The sequence below is a fragment of the Salvelinus alpinus genome, chromosome 36 (assembly GCF_045679555.1).
Source record: "Salvelinus alpinus chromosome 36, SLU_Salpinus.1, whole genome shotgun sequence".
Classification (NCBI taxonomy): Eukaryota; Metazoa; Chordata; class Actinopteri; order Salmoniformes; family Salmonidae; genus Salvelinus; species Salvelinus alpinus.
The window spans coordinates 9,819,654-9,840,357 of NC_092121.1; the positions used below are offsets into that span (position 1 = coordinate 9,819,654).

A 20,704-nucleotide genomic window follows, 5' to 3' on the forward strand; every position below is an offset into this window, starting at 1 on the left:
CTTAACATTTTTCTAAGTTGATGATCTGTTAATATGTACCTCATTAACATTTGTTGAGTGTTCGTCTTCAGCTTCTACTCTACATAATAAATACAGGGCCAACATCACTTTGAATTGACACTGCTTTACTGCTCATTATAGACATGTCATTTTTCTGCTAATCTTCTTTGCCTTCTTTTGCCAAAGGTGGTTTAGTGTGGTTAACATGGGGGGTTTCAAGGGGCATTCTGTGACAAATATACTGGGAACTTATAAGTAAATAGAAAACTACGTAAATCCAAAGTAATGTGTAGGTAATGTGTACAGTACACTAAGTTCCAGTAGGTACTTAAAATGAAAACAATGTGATTGTGAATGACAATTATAGGTTTAAACTTGAACAAACTGGATCAAGAAACACAATCAAACAATGCATTCTCCTTGGTGAGAGAAAACAATGCATTGCAAGACCCTATTTGTATGAGGGTTGTTAAGAAGGTGATTACAGATTACCAAGTTCTTGTACTTTACAAAACTATGAACAACACCATGCGGGTTGTGAACGTCACACAAGAATGTGACACTGAATCTCAAGTTACAGTACCAGAGAACATGATTTAGGACATAGGACATATGCACTAAGACCCTTATTGGGATGAAAGATTACACTATTTTACAGTAATATGTTTATCGCAAAACGATTTAGGTTAGATAGTCATTAATGTCACCACTTTGGTTACACAATATCATGCTTCAAACATCTTCCAATGTTTTAACTGTTGGAATTTCAAGTTATGCGCAACACATCAGTCTGGGGACCTAGATATTAGTAAAAGTGTATTCTGTCAAGGTGGCAGTTCCAAAAGCTACAAGGATATTCATTAAAAAGGTTGACATAGATTTAAATGGTTGACAACATTCACAAAATACAATAGGCTACTGCTGTATGTTTGTGGGTTCAGAAGGATTACGTTCTTAGACAACAGTGGGTTAGGTTAAGTAACGTGTCTCTGATGAAGCTATCAGAAAATGTGCATCTAGGAGGAGAGGTCATGTTACTTGGTGTAGGTCTAGGACATTGTGATAATCTCATAACAATCTTCATGAGAACTGCAAGACTGTCTCACTGATAGTTAAGGTTATGCAATTTTTTTGTTTTTGTTATGCATTACTGTCTCCTTAGAAACGATTATTAAACACAAAAAAACATTTACTAATTGTAATGAGACTGGTGAACGTGATGATTAAATACAGATCTGAATTAACCGCAAACATGCAAGTTTGTTTTGAAAAACAACACATTTTCAATCATTTCTAGGTTGAGTAGTTCAGTGGGAAATGCACATAATTGAAATGCATTGAAAGCCCAGGCTGTAAGCCACTGAACATGTGACAACTGTGTAAGAAGGGTGAATAGTTTCTATGACACTGTAACTATCATTGAGTATGTGCAGTCTCCATAACAAAATGTGCAATGGTAAAACACCTTATGCTGAAACATAGTTATATACAAAACAGACATTGGGCTGGCTGGTTTCCATTTATCATGTGAAAAGTATGTGGTCTGACAAGAGTGTTGTAAAACAAGCACTTGAGCATTCCATTTGGTATACAAAAGTCCCTTTCAAACTGGACAAGCCCGATGTAGCTACAGTAGTCGATCATATCATCAAATCAAATCTTCATTATTTTTGGTTAAGAAAATGAAACAAGGGTGTGTCCTGTCAGGTAACGAGATGGAAAGAAGGTTTCATGAGGTCACTTCCTGACCCGACCGCGTCCTTTAACAACATTCTTCTTTAGGGTGGAAACCAGTGGCAAACAAAAACACCTGTTATAAAAGACGTTGCATCTAATGTTCAACTTTTAATATTTTATGTCTGGACGTTACCCATTAAAAGTCCACTGCTCTACTGTCTCAAATTAACCTGAACAAGTGTATCTTTGTGGTGAAAGTCTTACAATAAACCTTTTGAACTACTGATTAGATCACCTTTCAGTGTGCATGATCTCTATAGGACATGGCATAAGAAATGTCCCTAGCCTATGGCATCCCACTTAGACCATTTTTATACTAAGAATTACAAAACATCATCATAAATGTAAACAATTATCGTTTTTATTCCTTTACATTTCAAGCAGTGAAGCTCAATCAACATACTTTAAGTAGTAACCATAAATGAATCACATGAACAGAAGTACATTTCCTTTGTAAAAAAAATTATTGGTTTACCTGAGGAAAATCAACATGCTCAAAATTGTTGTAGCTTTTTCCTCATAACACATTAACAAAAACCTGGTAGAGTCTCTCACTTAGACAACATATGAGGTTTGTACGTGGCATATTGGATGGTACTCTTTGGCCTGTAAAAAGAAAGATGTCCAACACTCATATCTACCTTTTGTTTGAGCTTTGGAACTTTATATAGATGAGGGAGACTGTTGATAATGGATTATGGTACACACTAGTTAGGCAACCATTGACTGTCGAATAAGTGCTGCTAACACTGCTGCCTGTAGTGATTTGGGGCCATTTTTTAACTACACTGAACAAAAATATAAGCGCAACATGTAAAGTGTTGATCCCATGTTTCATGGGCTGAAGTAAAAGATCTCTGAAATGTTCGATACACACAAAAAGCGTTTTCTCTGCATCGCAGTGCTAGCTGAGCAACCAGTCTCTGGGTTCGCGCCCAGGCTCTGTCGCAGCCGGCCGCGACCGGGAGCTCCGTGGGGCGACGCACAATTGGGCTAGCGTCGTCCGGGTTAGGGAGGGTTTGTCCGGTAGGGATATCCTTGTCTCGTCGCGCTCCAGCGACTCCTGTGGCGGGCCGGGCGCAGTGCGCGCTAACCAAGGGGGCCAGGTGCACGGTGTTTCCTCCGACACATTGGTGCGGCTGGCTTCCGGGTTGGAGGCGCGCTGTGTTAAGAAGCAGTGCGGCTTGGTTGGGTTGTGCTTCGGAGGACGCGTGGCTTTCGACCTTCGTTTCCCCCGAGCCCGTACGGGAGTTGTAGCGATGAGACAAGATAGTAATTACTAGCGATTGGATACCACGAAAATTGGGGAGAAAAGGGGAGAAAAAAATAAAAAAATAAGCGTATTTCTCTCAAATTTTGTGCACTTATTTGTTTACATCCCTGTTAGTAAGCATTTCTCTGTTGACAAGATAATCAATCCACTTGACAGGTGTGGCATATCAAGAAGCTGTTTAAACAGCATGATCATTACATAAGTGCACCTTGTGCTGGGGCCATTAAAAACCCACTGTAAAATGTGCCGTTTTGTCACACAACACAATGCCACACGTCACACGTTTTGAGGGAGGGTGCAATTGGCATGCTGACTGCAGAAATGTCCACCAGAGCTGTTGCCAGAGAATTGTATGTTCATTTCTCTACCATAAGACGCCTCCAACATTGTTGGAGGATTTTGCAATACATCCAACCGGCCTCAGAACCGCAGACGACGTGTATGGTGTCGTGTTGGCGAGCGGTTTGCGGATGTCAACATTGTGGACAGAGTGCCCCATGGTGACGGTGGGGTTATGGTATGGGCAGGCATAAGCTACAGACAACAAACAAAATTGCATTCTATTGATGGCAATTTGAATGCACAGAGATACTGTGACGAGATCCTGAGGCCCATAGTCATGCCTTTAAGGTATCCAACAGATGCATATCTGTATTCCCCAGTCATGTGAAATCTATGAATTTATTTCAATATATGACCTGTAACTCAGTAAAATCTTTGAAATTGTTGCATGTTGCGTTTATATATTTTTTCAGTGTAATTTATTCACTACTGTATAGCTAATATAACACAAAATCATTGACCATGTTTCAGAGATTCTACATTACAACGTTTGGTAGTTTGAAAGAGCCATTAAACCAGGTTGTACGATGTCACAAATATACTGACAAGAGAGGGCTGTTTGCGCAATCAGATTGAATCATTATTATGAAAATGTGTAAAGACTACTGGACTGCATTTGCTGACCACTTAGGTGCATTTTTTATATTAATAAGGTCTGAGGAGATACAACCAAGGATGAATAATAACCCATTGAGTATACGAAAGGGTGATGATCTTTACTGGAAACTTGGAGCCACCTGGGTTAAAGGGTCAGGTCTTTCTCTAGCCATGTCGATGTCAATAAAAAGTACTCATTATTCATAGACTGGAAACGGAAGTATTATTATAACAACTGTATATTGTAATATTATCATTTTCAGCATCATAGTTGTACGTCAAGTACAATGTTTAAATTGACGGTTCTCTGACAACTCCAAGAGATGGTTGCAATATGATATGTTTTTTAACGCTAGACAACACTGATATGTTCTTATAAGCTAGTTGCTTAATTGACATTTAGTTCAATATCTGCTCAGTTGATGACCTTATTACTGGCAAAGGTATAACCAGTTAATATCACTACAATGCCAGTCCCAAACAACTTATTTCAGTTATTTGCTTTTAAAGTGTCTGTACATTTTTTACAGATTTGAAAAAATACATTTTTATACTTTGGAAATTTGTATGGACATTGGAAAATGCAAAGCAAACTTGGACTTTGTATGCTTTTCAGTGTTTGAATTAAATAAAACAATGTATATGAATGTTGCAGTTACCAGTTCTTATCTGTATTAAATACATTAAGGCCTTTGCATTTCTGAGAAATTATACCCACGGCAGATGATATTGCTATGAACAAGAAATGTAAAAGTGTGACATTGTGGCCCTCTCCTGTAGGAACAGCATAGTGCATCTAAACCAGGGATGGGCCCTCGGATCAAATGTATTTTTAATTCAGTGGGTGTCTCAGTTACTGTTGCAAGCTAGAATAGTAGAATACACAAAGTGCAATTTCAAAATTTGGTTGAGCATTAGCAGTTTTTCTCTTGTTATGTCAGTCACTGATAGTCACTCACATAGCCCATTTCAGCTAACCATTTTTAGACTGGTAAATTAGTCTAGCGGCCAGCTACAGTATCTAAACTTAGTAATCATGGTCGATTTACCGTCCGGGAGGCCCCCATTGATTTTGTTAGTCAGTCTTACTCAGATATCATTTAAAAAACATTTATCTCTGTCCACCCTATGGCAAAATGTGTAGAATTACAGGAAATTTGCTGTAAAACAGTAAGTTTTCCTCTTTGCCCCAGGGCAAAATTTGTAGAATTATATAAAAATGTGTTATATAATTGCAAGATCTTCTCTCTGAAACATGACAAAATGTGTAGGATTGCAGCAAACTTGCTTTAAAACAGCAACACTTTCTCTATACCCTATCACAAAATGTGTAGAATTGTACTAAATAAACTCTAAAGGAAAATGACATATCCGCTGTCAAGAGGGAGGCTGCTAATGTGGTGATGGTGGGGACTTTCTTTTCTTCACTAGCTTTAAGCACCAGCTGTCAGAGCAGCTCACAGATCACTGCACCTGTACATAGCCCATCTATAAATAGCCCAAACAACTACCTCTTCCCCTACTGTATTTATTTGTTTTGCTCCTTTGTACCCCAGTATTTCTACTTTGCACACTCATCTACTGTCAAATCTACCATTCCAGTGTTTTAATTGCTATATTGTATTTACTTCGCCACCATGGCCTATTTATTGCCTTTACCTCCCTTATCTCACCTCATTTGCTCACATTGTATATAGACTTATTTTTCTACTGTATTATTCACTGTACGTTTGTTTTACCCCATGTGTAACTCTGTGTTGTTATATGTGTCGAACTGCTTTGCTTTATCTTGGCCAGGTCGCAGTTGTAAATGAGAACTTGTTCTCAACTTGCCTACCTGGTTAAATAAAGGTTAAATAAAAACTGCGGCCCATGAGTTCAGATTTTTTGTGGCCCCCAACAGTTGCCCATCCCTGATCTAAACCATGTGATTATACTAATTCCCTTTGCATGTGACAGAGGCCTCATGATAGCATGACACTGGATTGCAGTAATGCTCAATGTCTGGCCTGATGCTGAAAAGAAACATCTGTGAGATTATTCCACAGCACCCACCCTTCTTCTTAAATAATCAACAGAAATCCCACCTCAACTACAAATGATTGTACATAGCAAAACTTACATGAGTAAGTTTCTTACTACTTTAAGTTATATAGTGATCTATTTCTGCTGAGGGAATCTTCATAAATTCCATTAGATGTTTCAATAATTTCTGTTAACATGAACATTTATCATGACTACAGGTAAACCAATATCTTGAGACCATTAGAAACCGTATTCAACTTTGGCAAGTTTGCTTGTGTTGAGCCATAGAATAAATAAACATAGGCTACCATACCAGTGCAGCTATATGGTTTTTTCTTAAATATATTTTATTACTTTAAGAATAACTGAGAAATGCATCAGCAATCTCTGTACATTTAGTTTTATTGTTTTCCCTTGGGTTTGCGCAAAAAAAATGAACGATGAACTGGGCTGAGGAATATGATGCTGCCTCATAGTGCACTTGAAACCCCAAATAATATGATTAGTCCTTAGGCATCCTTCAGTTTGCTTCTAATATGCTTCAATGTTAAGTTCCTTAGGACTCCTTGTTGTCTCCAGATCCCCATTTTCATATGTTCCTGTTCTAGATCACAGTTCTTCAATGTCAATAATAGAGGCACATTAGAAATACTGCCACTTTCCAAGGACTGTGTCTTTGATTGCATCAACAAACTGAATTGGCACCCAGTAGACCCAATACTGAGAGGCTTCTGTTGGACCCAACTGAAACGCCTAGGAAAGTGAATGACAGAAAATTAATTGCACCATAAATGCCAGTAAGATATCTACTTTTAACAAAATAATGTATGTGTTTATGGAAAAAAAACATACATTACATCAACTGCCATTCTGGCTTGTGCAGTTTGTAGTAAGGAAACGTGTTACCATCATGTGATAATCCTCATGGCCTTCAATGGGTTCAGTCACCACATGTTTGATGGAGCCCATTGGGATTTTCTCTGTCCTCTCTGTAGGAGAGAATATACACAGATAAGGGTGAGTGCCATAACACTTTTTCCTTATACACAATCCAACCAAACCAGGGGGTCATCTCACCCTTAGTTCCAATCCACAGTTGATCTTGTTCCAGTTTGAAGGTGAGACGAACTTTTCCACCAGATTTGTTGTACATTCCAGCTAAAGGCACTGTTGGTAAGCGTTCCTGTGTAACAAATGAGAGATCACTTGCTGGTCATTAGTGGAAGAACAAGGAAGTAATTCACAATGAACCATCTCCAAACTCCTGACCGTGATAGTGTTCCAGTGGAAATATCTGTGAGAAAATTACAAACAGGGCAATATACACTGAATATACAAAACATTAGGAACACTTGCTTTTTCCATGACATAGCTTTCACTTGGATTCACCTGGTCATTCTAAGATCCCTTAATGATGTCACTTGTTAAATCCACTTAAATTCAGTGTAGATGAAAGGGAGGACAGGTTAAAGAAGGATTTTTATGCCTTGAGACAATTGAGAAATGGATTGTGTATGTGTGCCATTCAGAGGGTGAACAAGCAAGACAAAAGATTGAAGTGCCTTTGAATGGGGTATGGTAGTAGGTGCCAGGCGCACCGGTTTGTGTAAAGAACTGCAACGCTGCTGGGTTTTTCACACTCAGTATCCCGTGTGTATCAAGAATATTCCACTACCAAAAGGACATCCAGCCAACTTGCCAACTGTGGGAATCACTGGAGTCAACATGGGCCAGCATCCCTGTGGACACCTTGAGAGTCCATTCCCCAAGGAATTGAGGCTGTTCTGGGGGCAAAGGGACAGGGGCTGCAACAATATTAGGAAGGTGTTCCTAATGCTTGGTATACTCAGTGTAAAACAACCATTAAAAGCATACTTTCCCAACCATCATTAGGGTTTTGTTGAAAATACTCACCTTCGTTCCTTTAACAGATGGCATTATGTCCTCTGGTTTGCCTTTGTCCAACACCTTTCTGTGTTGCTGAAATTCAATACATTATTATTTTAAGTTCACAGTTGAATAAAAAATATCATAACCTGTGACTATACCTTGGGCAAATAAGTTGTTTATTTACAAATATGGAACTCAAAAGACGTTGAAAAGTCCTACTTTTTGCCGACACAAAGGTTCCTTTTTGTTTTCTTCAGCTTTAACTTCCTGCTGAATAACCTCTTTTGGAGTATTTACAGCTAGTACATCATTTATTGTAGATCCAACCACCATTATTTTTGCACCATTTGTAACTTTAATTTCACGTAGTGTCTTATCTTCTGGTAGCAGGCCTTTGTACATCACCTTCTGCATAGCAGGTGGAAGACCTATTAACATAGAGAAAAAGAAAGGGTGGTTGAGAGACATTAATCAACACTGTGACTGTTATACATATCCAAGTAGTTAGTACGCAAGCCTAAACAACTACTTACCAGTGAGTGAATGGATTCGCTCTTTCAGTTTGGCTCCAGTGCCATCTAACGGAATTTTGAGATCATACTTATTCTTGTTCCAAATAATCTTTAGATCCACCATCTCCTTTCCTTCATCACTGTCATCTCCATTGCTGACAGTAGGGTCCTGAGTTGAAGAGCTTTCCCCGGCATTATCTGTCCGAGACACAGTTTCCAATACTTCAGCATTCCCTTTGCCAACATTTTCACACAGTGGTTGTGGCTCTTTCAACGTGGCTTCAGTTTCCATTACGACTTCTTCACTTCCTATGAAAGGATTATGAAAGGCATAGCTTAACGTTGGCTGACAATTCTCAGCTCCACAAGAATTCTCAGCCAGGCACAGCTATGTCAAAGCCATAGTTGGTCAAAACTCAATGTCTGGGAATAGTTTGTCACATTAAGTCTCCTCAGCCAAGTAATAACTAGCAAGTATGGCTTCATGCAGTTCATTTGTTATGACAAAGCAGCTGCAAGCAACTGGCTGGTTGACCTATTTGGTATTCTGTGGGTCGTTTAGCCACGTTAGCTAAGTCTGACATCTCACGTGGCTGTTAGCGAGCTACTGTAGCTTATTTGCAAATAGCGCTAACTTGCTAGCTACCTAGTCATGCTAGCTAAGTTAGCTGACACAACCAAGCTACATTTGCAGTCAGATAGAGTTGGCTAGCTATTTAATATAACTTGCTAGCTTATAAATGCCTAATATAGCTAATGTTGATAGCTACAAAATAACATAGTGATAGCTACACTTATTACATTTGCCCTAGGTTTCTAGAATCAAATTACAACTTATGTAACAGTAGCTCTAGTTATTTTGGCTATGTAACAAAATCGAAAGAGCTAACGTTAGCTAGCTAAATATGGTTGGCTAGCAGCTAGCCAGTGACCAGGATAACCGGGCGAACATTGGATTATGAAGAAAATATGATTTTAAATCCCATTGACATGTTGAATTTGCACCAACGCCAGAAATACAATTAAACGCCTACATTAATGAATTGAAAATTGCTAAATTGCACCGCATAGATATGTGGGAAAGCATAGCATTATATTTTTTCAATACCTACCATCCTGGGTCGCCATGATGATTGTGTACAATATGAAGTGAGACTGCTGGGAAACGTACACGCTGACGTGTATTGGTCCTACGGGGCTTCCATTGACTGTAAAGCGTTTGATAAATCTCAACGGTATGCTTGGTTTCTAATGAAAGCCCCCCCCCGTCCGTCCGTCCCCCGTCCCCCCCTCACAACAACGACATAAAGCTGGGTCGTATTGTATGCGATCACGAGAAACGTCGCTTGCTAGCTATTAGATACATAGCCTACTAACTACAACAATCTACCAAATGTGCTAATGGTAGGGTTATGTTGAATTGGCTCGTGCTGATAATTTATTGACAGAGAGAGCGTGCGGAAGAAAAGTTACCATATGGACTTTTGAAGAAGAGTAGCCGAAAAGTGCTTGTCCAACAAAAGCCTGGGGGTCTCTAGCTATATTCTATGCTTTATGTATTTGCTTAGCCATCTCAGAAATGTCTGGTCGACGCAAGAAGTGTAACTGTTGGAATAATCTGATCTCATTGCATTGAGTGCTGTGTAGCGACCTGGGACATCTACCAAGAGGTGGTGCAAGAATAATATAATCATGGCAGACCTCAGGATTTACAACGTTGTCATTCTGGGACTAGGATTTCTGTTAATTTTCACTGCCTTCACCACCTGTGGAAACATTGAAGTAAGTCAAAGAACACACTTTCACTTGTGTGACCGTAGCTGAAGTCGTTACCTAGGCAAACTATATTCACTGGTAATTTGTTTTGTTTGCTAGAGTCAATATCACTGGAGACAATTCACGCCTACTCAATCATATTTCAGATACTAGCAACTTCCCGAGCTAGCTAATTTATCTGAAATTGACAGCTGTTTGACATCTCCCCTTCAAATTACATGTCATGTAGGCTACATACTCTTAATTAATCAGAAATATAATATCTGTTGTCATTTGACATGTTTGTAATATATTGACTGATCAGTTTTTTTTTTTGCTAAATAGTCAATTTAACTTGAGACAATGGGCAGTTGTTACCCATTGATAACTGCTATCGAATGTTGGTAGCTGTTTGATATCTTAAAACTGGTTACATTAGACATGTCATAATTGTTTATCATTCATGGTACATCAATATTTATATATTTCTTAATTCCATTCTTTTACTTTTAGATCTGTGTGTATTGTTGTGAATTGTTAGATATTACTGCACTGCTGGAGCTAGGAACGCAAGCATTTCGCTACATCTGCTAAATATGGGAATGCGACCAATAAAATTGGATTGGAATTGTTGTCATTTTGCAGTTATGCTTTGCTTTTTTCAAGTCCATTGCCTTTGACTCTCAAGTTTAAGAACTTTTACCCCATGATAAATTGCATCAGTTTATTTCCCTCTGCATCTTCCAGCATGATGTCCTCAGCAGCCTTGTCAGTGGTGCATTGTTGGAGGAGTCCTGGGTCAGACGCATCTTGTGTTTCCAATTTCTTCATCAGTCAATAGATTGTCATGCCAAAGGAATTACTCAAATTAGTAATTGTAAAGGTCAATATCCACAGGGCACATTGGTAGTGGTGGCAGCAATATTTGAGAACATATTTTCTATGTTCATATGCTCGCTCACATTAATATCCCATTTCTCCTCTATTTTATAGCAAACCATAGTTAAAAGCCTGGACAATGATACCTTCACTGGAAGTGGTTATCACAGGTGAGTTGGATGGTGTTACCATAGGCTAAATATTTGAAAACCACATTATCCCAGCGAAAAGAGTGGGGGAGATAATGTGCGTCTTTCAGAATCATTGACCCTTATACCAGACACTAAACTTTTTCCTACTGTACTGTTTTCTTTCTGTCCTTGTACAACAGCCTTGGAATCATCTATGGAATTTTTTCGTTTTCAAATTTGTTAGCTCCAACTGTTGTTGCAATAATTGGACCACAGTTTACAATGTGTTTCAGTGGAATTCTTTACAGGTGAGTATCAAGAATTCTAAAGGAATTACCCCCATTCATTTTCTATTTGCAGGTCAGTAGTTGATTGATATTTCTGTCTGAAGTAGTTGTCTAGTTATAACAAGGTCATGTGCTGTTGTTTGTTATGGTTCCATTCTTTTTCATAGTGGTTACGTAGCTGTATTCATCACCCCATCAACATGGTCCTTTTACTTCACCTCAGTACTAATCGGCATAGGAGCAGCCAGTAAGTCCAGTTTCATGGGATCTCTCCTTTGTTCCCTCTGGTATCTGGTTAACATTCCCCGACTACAGAATCATTCACATCATTACATATTGGTACAAATATGTTTTTACATTGAACTCTCATGATTTACATGACAGTTTGGTATAAAGTCATAAACACTATATATACAAAGGTCTGTATGTGGAAACCCCTTCAAATTAGTAGATCTGTCTATTTCAGCCACACCCGTTGCTGACAGGTGTATAAAATCGAGCACACCGCCATGCAGTCTCCATAGCGACCCATTGTCAATAGAATCGCATTACTAAAGAGCTCAGTGACTTTCAACGTGGCACCGTCATAGGATGCCACCTTTCCAACAAGTTAGTTCTTCAAATTTCTGCCCTGTAAGTGCTGTTATTGTGAAGTGGAAACGTCTAGGAGAAACAACGGCTCAGGCGCGAAGTGGGAGGGCACACAAGCTCACAGAGCAGGACTGCCGATTGCTGAAGCACGTAGTGTGTAAAAATCATCCTTGCTTGCAACACTCACTACCGAGTTTCCAAACTCTGGTAGCAACATCAGCACATGAACTGTTCTTTCGGGAGCTTCATGAAATGGGTTTCCATCGCCGAGCAGCCGCACACAAGCCTAAGATCACGATGTGCAATGCCAAGTGTCGGCTGGAGTGGTGTAAAGCTCGCTGTCTTTGGACTCTGGAGCAGTGGAAACGAGTTCTCTGGAGGGATTAATCACGCATCACCATATGACAGTCTTATGGACGAATCTGGGTTTGGCGAATGCCGGGAGAACACTACCTGTCCGAATGCTTAGTGCAAAGTTTGGTGGAGGAGGAATAATGGTCTGGGGCTGTTTTTCATGGTTCTGGCTAGACCATTTACTTGAAGAGAAATCTTAACGCTACATCATACAATGACATTCTAGACAATTCTGTGCTTCTAACTTTTGGCAACAGTTTGGGGAAGGTACTTTCCTAATTCAGCATGACAATGCCCCTGTGCACAATGCCCCGTGGTCCATACAGAAATGGTTTGTTGAGACCGGTGTGGAAGAACTTGACTGGCCTGCACAGAGCCCTGACCTCAACCGCAACAAACACCTTTGGGAGGAATTGGAATGCTGACTGTTAGCCAGGCCTAATCACGCCCAACCTCACTAATGCTCTTGTGGCTGAATGGAAGCAAGTCCCCGCAGCAATGTCTCAACATCTAGTGGAACGCCTTTCCAGATGAGTGGAGGCTATTATTGCAGCAAAGGAAGGACCAACTCTGTATTAATGCCCATGATTTTGGAATGAAATGTTCAACGAGAAGGTGTCCACATACTTTCGGTCACGTAGTGTATGTTTCACCTCTTTGTGCATATGCCTAATCCAATCCAAAGACTCCTCTGGAGTCTGCTATTCTCTTACGCATGCCATTCATTCCTAACAAATTTGTAAACTGAGTTTACCCATTTTTTGCTGTCGGAATAATGATTTGTAAATTGTAAATAGATCAAATGCCATAGTAATTACACAGTATTAGAAACAGTTATCAATATGGGTACGGCAGATCAAATCAAGAAGGAGCATATGTCCTGTATGCATGGTAAAGAGTATTGAGTCTGTCTTGTCAGTTGCTGAGCATTGGACAAAGGTTACCATGGTTATGATGTCTGAAATGGAGCTTGTTAATGATTTACAGAAAAGGGAAATGCTTGGGTTATGTTCGTTATCTCTGATCGCAAGCAAAGCAAACATTTTACAAATGGGAGAGCTAAATGAGAATTCTTAGGGCAGATGAACCGAATTTTTGATAATGTTAGTTTTGTGCTAAACAAAATGGACACATTTTCCCTGAATAGTTCCCCGATAATGCATTTTGATCTATTCAAATGTCATCAAATAGCAACCATCTCTATTCATTACATCTGCAGTTCCTAATCAGCCTCTCTCACTCACTCTTTGTATTCCTTTCATCAGTGCTTTGGACAGCCCAAGGACACTTCCTTGTGGAGAACTCTGATGCTTCCACCATCAATAGGAACACAGGGATGTTTTGGGCCCTTTTACAGTGCAGGTATATTAATAGTATATATTAATGGTAGGCTATATAATAATGGCAGTCATTTCCATTATTTGGTGGCCTAGAGCAGAAGGTGTAATTGTAACACATTGTTTTCTTTTTCAGCATGTTATTTGGCAATCTTTACATTTATTTTGATTGGAATGGAAGGCTAGAAATATCAGGTATGTGCATGTGAAGATCATCCAATGGGAAAATATAGAGAAAATAGAACTAACATTAATGAAAACTTGCAATTGCATCTTTGTTTTCATTTAGGATATGACTCATATGTCCTTAGAATATTGTTGCCCTGCTTAGTAATGGTGTGTGTTCTCTGTTTGACACTGTTTCCTTTGTTCTTGATGTCCCTCTCAGATAGGAGCAGAAAGACTATCTTTACAGGTCTGCTGGTTACCTCAGTGCTGGGAACACTCAGCTTCCTGGTTCTGAGAAAGACTCTTCCAACAGAAGAGGAGATGCTCAATGAGGAGGAAGGCCAGCCTTTGCTCTCGTCTCGCATGATGTTAGTTTCCTAATTAATTGACAGTACTTTCTCACTGTACCCTTATTCCAATGGGAATCCATGGCACAGCGTTGGTGTCTCTGTTTTAAATGGTGGTTATTCATTCTGCTATGAATTTGAATATCACAGTATTGAAAATAAATAATGTATTTGTCTTGCTAATTTGATCATTTTCCATCTTAATGTTTGGCAGGTATGAGCAAAGAGCCAACTCTGCAGTACAAGATGCAAAGTCAGAGTTCAGTAAGTTAATGTAGCTTCACAGGCACATTCGTTTTTATACAATCAATCACTGATCTATTTCGTTGGGTTAAAGGACACCTCTGTTACCTCGTTTATGTTGTTGTTTCACTGTTTACTATCCTGTTAGTCATCCAAAGTAATTCCTTGTGTGTCTCCTTCTCTTCAGAGACAATCCTGCAACTGCTCAAAACCAAAACCATATTGCTCCTGAGCTGTTGCATGGCATACAGTGGTAAGTAGATTGTACTGCACAACCAAAAGTCCACACATTTCCCTGAGGAATAGTGTTTTTAGCAGCGTGTTGTCATCGTAGGTCTGGAGCTATCTTTCTACAGTGGTGTGTATGGGACATGTATCGGGGCAACAACAGAGTTTGGAGCGGCAGCTAAAGGCTTGATTGGGATCTCCGGAATCGTGGTGGGGATTGGAGAGATAGTTGGTAGGTTTGTGTTGCCCAGTGTAACTTTTACCCATCACTCTTATGTTGGTGTTACTATCTAACAAGGAACTAGTTTGACAGTAATCTGATGTGATTTGTCAGGTGGAGGCGTCTTTGGACTAGCATGTAAGAACAACCGATTCAGACGGACATCTGTAGTCTTCCTGGGGATGGTCGTCCATTTTGTCGCCTTCTACTTGATCTACCTCAACATCCCAGATGATGCCCCTGTGGTTTTAAAAACTAGCACACTGAACAAGCCATATCTGACACCAAGGTATCGTTTTAATATAAAAAAAAACAATAAAAGCAGGGCTGTATATTGTTTAAATATTAATCAGAAATCATGTCAGTTGAAAACGACCTGTTGTAACCCCCTCACAGTTGAGCGTCTCCTATCTGTTTCCTAGTATCTCCATCGCATTGCTGTGTAGTTTCCTGCTTGGACTCGGTGACAGCTGTTTCAACACTCAACTGTACAGCATCTTGGGGCGTGTTTATGCTGAGCAAAGCGCGCCTGCTTTTGCCATCTTCAAATTCATCCAGGTAACCCCCGAGAGAGTTTGATACAGCTGATCGTTTACTAAAACATATGTACCAGCAACTGATTCTGTGGTGAGCTGGGTGTAGTTCATTGCAGTATAGTTCATTAATAACTTATGGCTGTTGTTTAGGTATTGCGTAGGCTGATGTACACTGCCGGTCAAAAGTTTTAGAACAGCTACTCATTCAAGGGTTTTTCTTTATTTTTACTATTTTCCACATTGTAGAATAATAGTGAAGACATCAAAACTATGAAATAACACACATGGAATCATGTAGTCACAAAAAAAGTGTGAAACCAATCAAAATATATATTTCATATTTGAGATTCCTCAAATAGCCACCCTTTGCAATGACAGTTTTGCACACACTTGGCATTCTCTCAACCAGCTTCATGTGGTAGTCACCTGGAATGCATTTCAATTAACAGGTTTGCCTCCTTAAAAGTTATTTGTGGAATTTCTTTCCTTAATGTGTTTGAGCCAATCAATTGTGTTGTGACAAGGTAAGGGGGTATACAGAAGATAGCCCTATTTGGTAAAAGAGAACTTGTTCTGAGAACTTGTTCTCAACCTGGTTAAATAAAGGGGGAAAAAAGGGGGAAAAAAAGACCAAGTCCATATTATGGCAAGAACAGCTCAAAAGAGAAACGACTGTCCATCATTACTTTAAGACATGAAGTTCAGTCCATATGGAACATTTCAAGTACTTTGAAAGTTGCTTAAACTGCAGTTGCAAAAACCATCAAGCGCTATGATGAAACTGGCTCTCATGAGGACCGCCACAGGAACGGAAGACCCAGAGTTACCTCTGCTGCAGAGGGTAAGTTCATTAGAGTTACCAGCCTCAGAAATTGCAGCCCAAATAAATTCTCCACAGAGTTCAAGTAACAGACACCTCAACATCAACAGTTCAGAGGAGACTGTGTGAATCAGGCCTTCATGGTCGAATTGCTGCAATGAAACCACTACTAATGGACACCAATAAGAAGAAGAGACTTGCTTGGGCCAAGAAACATGAGCAATGGGCATTAGACCAGTGGGAATGTGTCGTTTGGTCTGGAGTCCAAATTGAAGATTTTTGGTTCCAACAGGCGTGTCTTTGTGAGACGTGGTGTGGGTGAACGGATGATCTCCGCATGTGTATTTCCCATCGTAAAGCATGGATGAGGAAGTGTTATGGTGTGGGGGTGCTTTGCTGGTGACACTGTCTGTGATTTATTTAGAATTCAAGGTACACTTAACTAGCATGGCTACCACAGCATTCTGCAGTGGTACGCCATCCCATCTGGTTTGGGCTTAGTGGGACTGTCATTGGTTTTTCAACGACCCAACACATCTCCAGGCTGTGTAAGTGCTAGTCTACCAAAAGGGAGAGTGATGGAGTGCTACATCAGGTGACCTGACCTCCACAATTCCCTGACCTCAATCCAATTGAGATGGTTTGGGATGAGTCAACCCGCAGAGTGAAGGAAAAGCAGCCAACAAGCGCTCAGCATATGTGGGAACTCCTTTAAGACTGTTGGAAAAGTATTCCATGTGAGCTGGTTGAGAGAATGCCAAGAGTGTGCAAAGCTGTCATCAAGGAAAATGGTGGCTATTTGAAGAATCTCAAATATAAAATATATTTAGATTTGTTTAACATTTTTTTGGTAACTACAAGATTCCATATGTGTTATTTCATAGTTTTGATGTCTTCACTATTATTCTACAATATATAAAATAGTAAAAATAAAGAAAAACCCTTGAATGAGTAGGTGTTCTAAAACTTTTGACCGGTAGTGTATCCCTTGTGTGGTTATATTGTAAGAATAACTAGAGGGAAGGACGATTGAAGGCCTTCTTGTGTCGGTCTATTTAGCCACACAAACATGCATTATTGTTATTTTATAGCTGTATGTACCAATTCTTTTATTACATTAGTATTCTGTAAGAACTCACAATCTAAGACACAATTCATACATTACTGTGACAGAGTATTAACACAAAGTCAACTCTTTGTATTACTTTCAACATGTTTTTGTTTTCTTCTTTCCTTTGCCAGTCCATTTTTGCAGCAGTTGCCTTCTTCTACAGTGGCTACTTGCTGTTGACATGGCAACTGCTCATTATGGTCATCTTGGGCTTCACTGGAACACTCTGCTTCTTCATGGTGGAAAGAATACAGAACTTCTCCGTAGACCTACAACAAGAATATTAGGACCCGTCATTTCAACACTGGCACAGTCATGGGTGTCAGACTTACATTTCTAGGTTTTTTAACAGGAAAGATACTTTGCACCTTCAATGTCTTAGCTTTAACTTATCTTGCACAACACACTAATTATATCATGAGTAAATGTCATTTTTAAACTTTTCCAATAGGATTGTGTATAGGTAATATAAGGTGTAACCACTCACCTGATGTATTAGCTGTCTTTATGCATTGCTCTCAGGGTTGTAATTTAAGATAGTCTCATTGTTGCAAATTCTGTGGTAGTGTCATAATACGTCATACATTTCATAACGTGATGGAATTGTTTTTAGATGTTTGTTAGAATTTAAGATGCAAAAGAAACAGAAGAAATGCTCATATTGAGGCTTATTAAATGATCTTACAGTTTGAGAAAATATGTTATTAGTGACAAAAACACGTTAGCTATGTATGGGAAACGATATTGATGTATACCGGCAAATTTAATGCTGTGTTGAAATGTGTATCGACAGACAAAATTGTTCAAACCTAATCTATGACAATTCTCCACATACACCATGCCAAAGTTTACAAGAGCTATCCAGTGATAAAAAAAAACTATATTGTCTTATAATAATACAATTACTGTACAACTTATTTTCCATACCCATAGCATGTAGTAGAGTAGTTAAAAAATACATCCATATGCATTAACATTTATGGTATCCTTTTACTTCCATTTTTTATATTTTACATATCAATATGTTGTCAGTAATGCATACTAAGTGCCTGTTAATGTTTTGGTGGTTTGTATTTGTTATAAATAAAGCAAATGTCTATTGTAAACTTTAAAAAATGGTATAAGAAACCTTTTGCAATGAGTTCCTGTCCTCTGTGGTAACAAGAAGGTACAAACACAATCAGATTTTAAAAATTTAAATCAACTAGTGCGCTTACTTGTACCTCTTCTTCGGGTTTGTGTCTTCCTAAGTGTTGGTAAACGTCACTGGGCAAGTGCAACACTTGATTTTTTACTGGGAATTGAAGTTCTAGATTGCACATTCAATATCAGAGGTTATTGTGTGGGACAACGACATGCAATACACATTATGCTCAGGAGATGGTGCTAAAATACCACTGTAGGCATCAATTTAGATTAGAATGAAGGAAACACAGTAATGTTGATCATACATTAAAAAGCACTCTAATTCAACTCCTATTACAACTATTCCTTTCTTAAGACTGTCAGGTAGCACCTATACTGTTGCGGTTCTCCTTTTCTTAGATGCAGGAAACGGATATGTTAACTCAGTCCAAGCAGAGACATTTGCATCCTCATGATAATGCACTTCTCTTTTTTTCCTACCATGGCAATAGGTTGCGTGTGCTGTTTTCTATTGCAGGTCCTTTCTGGTACTGTACGTCATAGTAAATTGTGGTACATACAGTGGTGGAAAAAGTACCTAATTGTCATACTTGAGTAAAAGTAAAGATTCCTTAATATAAAATGACTCAAGTGAAAGTCACCAAAAGTAAATGTATCAAAAGTAAATGTAATTGCTAAAAATATATTTAGGTATCAAAAGTAAAAGTATAAACCATTTCAAATTCCTTATATTAAGCAAACCAGACGGCACGATTTTCTTGCTTTTTAAATTTTACGGGTAGCCAGGGACACACTCCAACACTCAGACAATTTACAAACAAAGCATTTGTGTTTATTGAGTCCGCCAGATCAGATGCAGTAGGGATGACCAGGGATTTTCTCTTTAAGTGTGTGAATTAGACCATTTTCCTGTCCTGCTAAGCATTCCAAATGTAATGAGTACTTTTGGGTGTCAGGGAAAATGTAAGGAGTAGAAAGTACATTATTTTCTTTAGGATTGTAGTGGAGTAAAAGTAAAAGTTGACAACAATATAAATAGTAAAGTAAACTACAGATAACTCAAAAAACTACTTAAGTAGTACTTTACACCACTGGGTACATTTAGCTAAAGGTGATGCAGACTTTCAGCCTAAAATATTTTCCATTACAAATGCTCAACTTAAAATGCATCTATGTCAAACATTTTATTACCCTTGCAACAATTTAGATAGAAAACTAAAAGTGATTTAATTGTTAGTACTCCATAAAAGTGATGTATATTTTCTCCCTCTAAAAAGGACATTTTAATGTTGATCACTGCAGTTCATTTGTTTTCCAAGCAAGGTTCAAGAGCAGGGCCCATAAATCATAGAGGTGGATGAGGAGCCTTAGAGAAGCGTTGGACCAGTGAGGGCACCAGAGGTCCCACAGTACTTCACAGGTAATTGAGTATTGATTGCATTATAATCAGAATCCGAAAGTGTTCTTCCTTTGTGCTATTTTCTAGTCGATTGTGCAACTTGATCCTTTGCATACAAACATAAAGAAGAATGTGTGGTATAAGTCCTGAAATGTACATTACCTATTGGAATCTACAAGTGCTCGCTCAACTGGTATTTCTAACATTAACTGGACCGAAGCTTAACTTACCTGCAACACAGAGAAGTACATAGGTATTTGAGATATTAAATGACAATGACAGAAAGTGGTGCCCATGACACATTTTCAAGACAATCTTTGAGCTGCCTTTTTATCCTCAACAAAATTCAATTTTGCAATGAAGCCTGTGAAAAGTAATTTCCATCACTTGCATTGCCTGTCCAAAGCATTCAAAGTATGACATAGCTGTGAATGCCACCATGCATTCCTGCATGCTTGCTCAATATAAGCATGAACAGTTGGCATAGCAGACCTGTGGCTCTGTGAAAATGGCCTTTCACAGTCCCCTCCTGTGTCTCCACACTTCTATCTTGGCCTTTGTTCAAAAGCAGCCTGTCACAAAACCGCCACAATACTGTGAAAGAAATTATGCTGAATGCCTCAGTCATTCCAACCGTATACTATTATTGATGGTTAAACTGGCAAACGCCTCACAATTGTCTGCATGATAAACCATCGCTGTGTGTCACTAGTCAGGTAATCTTTATTCAAGCTTCACCAGTTAAGTGAAGAGCTTTGAAGGGAAAAAAGTGTTTG

General features: G+C 39.0%; 2 protein-coding genes across 7 annotated transcripts; one reads left to right on the top strand and one right to left on the bottom strand.

Annotated features, from left to right (window-relative positions):
- Nucleotides 1-6,300: 6,300 nt before the first annotated feature.
- LOC139564801 (ubiquitin domain-containing protein UBFD1-like) lies at nucleotides 6,301-9,635 on the bottom strand. Of its 4 annotated transcripts, none has more exons than XM_071384634.1 (7): nucleotides 9,489-9,635; nucleotides 8,398-8,685; nucleotides 8,084-8,292; nucleotides 7,889-7,954; nucleotides 7,052-7,157; nucleotides 6,881-6,963; nucleotides 6,301-6,727 (listed from the first exon to the last, which is right to left on the bottom strand). In XM_071384634.1, exons 1-7 carry the CDS (start codon nucleotides 9,502-9,504, stop codon nucleotides 6,617-6,619), a joined length of 879 nt encoding a protein of 292 aa, XP_071240735.1. In that variant the 5' UTR covers nucleotides 9,505-9,635; the 3' UTR covers nucleotides 6,301-6,616. The 4 variants fall into 4 exon arrangements, with proteins under 4 accessions (XP_071240735.1, XP_071240738.1, XP_071240737.1 ...); XM_071384637.1 differs by having other exon boundaries at nucleotides 6,832-6,963; XM_071384636.1 differs by having other exon boundaries at nucleotides 6,827-6,963.
- LOC139564800 (UNC93-like protein MFSD11) lies at nucleotides 9,596-18,500 on the top strand. Of its 3 annotated transcripts, none has more exons than XM_071384631.1 (13): nucleotides 9,596-10,158; nucleotides 11,125-11,180; nucleotides 11,342-11,449; nucleotides 11,596-11,675; nucleotides 13,639-13,735; nucleotides 13,847-13,905; nucleotides 14,099-14,246; nucleotides 14,440-14,489; nucleotides 14,656-14,721; nucleotides 14,803-14,928; nucleotides 15,031-15,205; nucleotides 15,339-15,474; nucleotides 17,515-18,500. In XM_071384631.1, the coding sequence occupies exons 1-13, from the start codon at nucleotides 10,069-10,071 to the stop codon at nucleotides 17,668-17,670; spliced, it is 1,347 nt and encodes a 448-aa protein (XP_071240732.1). In that variant the 5' UTR covers nucleotides 9,596-10,068; the 3' UTR covers nucleotides 17,671-18,500. The 3 variants fall into 3 exon arrangements, with proteins under 3 accessions (XP_071240732.1, XP_071240733.1, XP_071240734.1); XM_071384632.1 differs by having other exon boundaries at nucleotides 9,926-10,158; nucleotides 11,435-11,449; XM_071384633.1 differs by lacking the exon at nucleotides 11,342-11,449 and having other exon boundaries at nucleotides 9,926-10,158.
- Nucleotides 18,501-20,704: the final 2,204 nt, after the last annotated feature.

Excerpts from the sequence above, each read along its gene's own strand:
- LOC139564801 (XM_071384634.1), bottom strand. Across the intron at positions 8,293-8,397 it reads GCGAATCCATTCACTCACTG|GTCTTCCACCTGCTATGCAG; the intron begins GTAAGTAGTTGT and ends CTATGTTAATAG. Across the intron at positions 7,158-7,888 it reads CATCTGTTAAAGGAACGAAG|GAACGCTTACCAACAGTGCC; the intron begins GTGAGTATTTTC and ends TTTGTTACACAG.
- LOC139564800 (XM_071384631.1), top strand. The coding sequence starts at position 10,069 with ATGGCAGACCTCAGGATTTACAACGTTGTCATTCTGGGACTAGGATTT. Across the intron at positions 11,181-11,341 it reads ACTGGAAGTGGTTATCACAG|CCTTGGAATCATCTATGGAA; the intron begins GTGAGTTGGATG and ends CTTGTACAACAG. Across the intron at positions 11,676-13,638 it reads AATCGGCATAGGAGCAGCCA|TGCTTTGGACAGCCCAAGGA; the intron begins GTAAGTCCAGTT and ends TCCTTTCATCAG.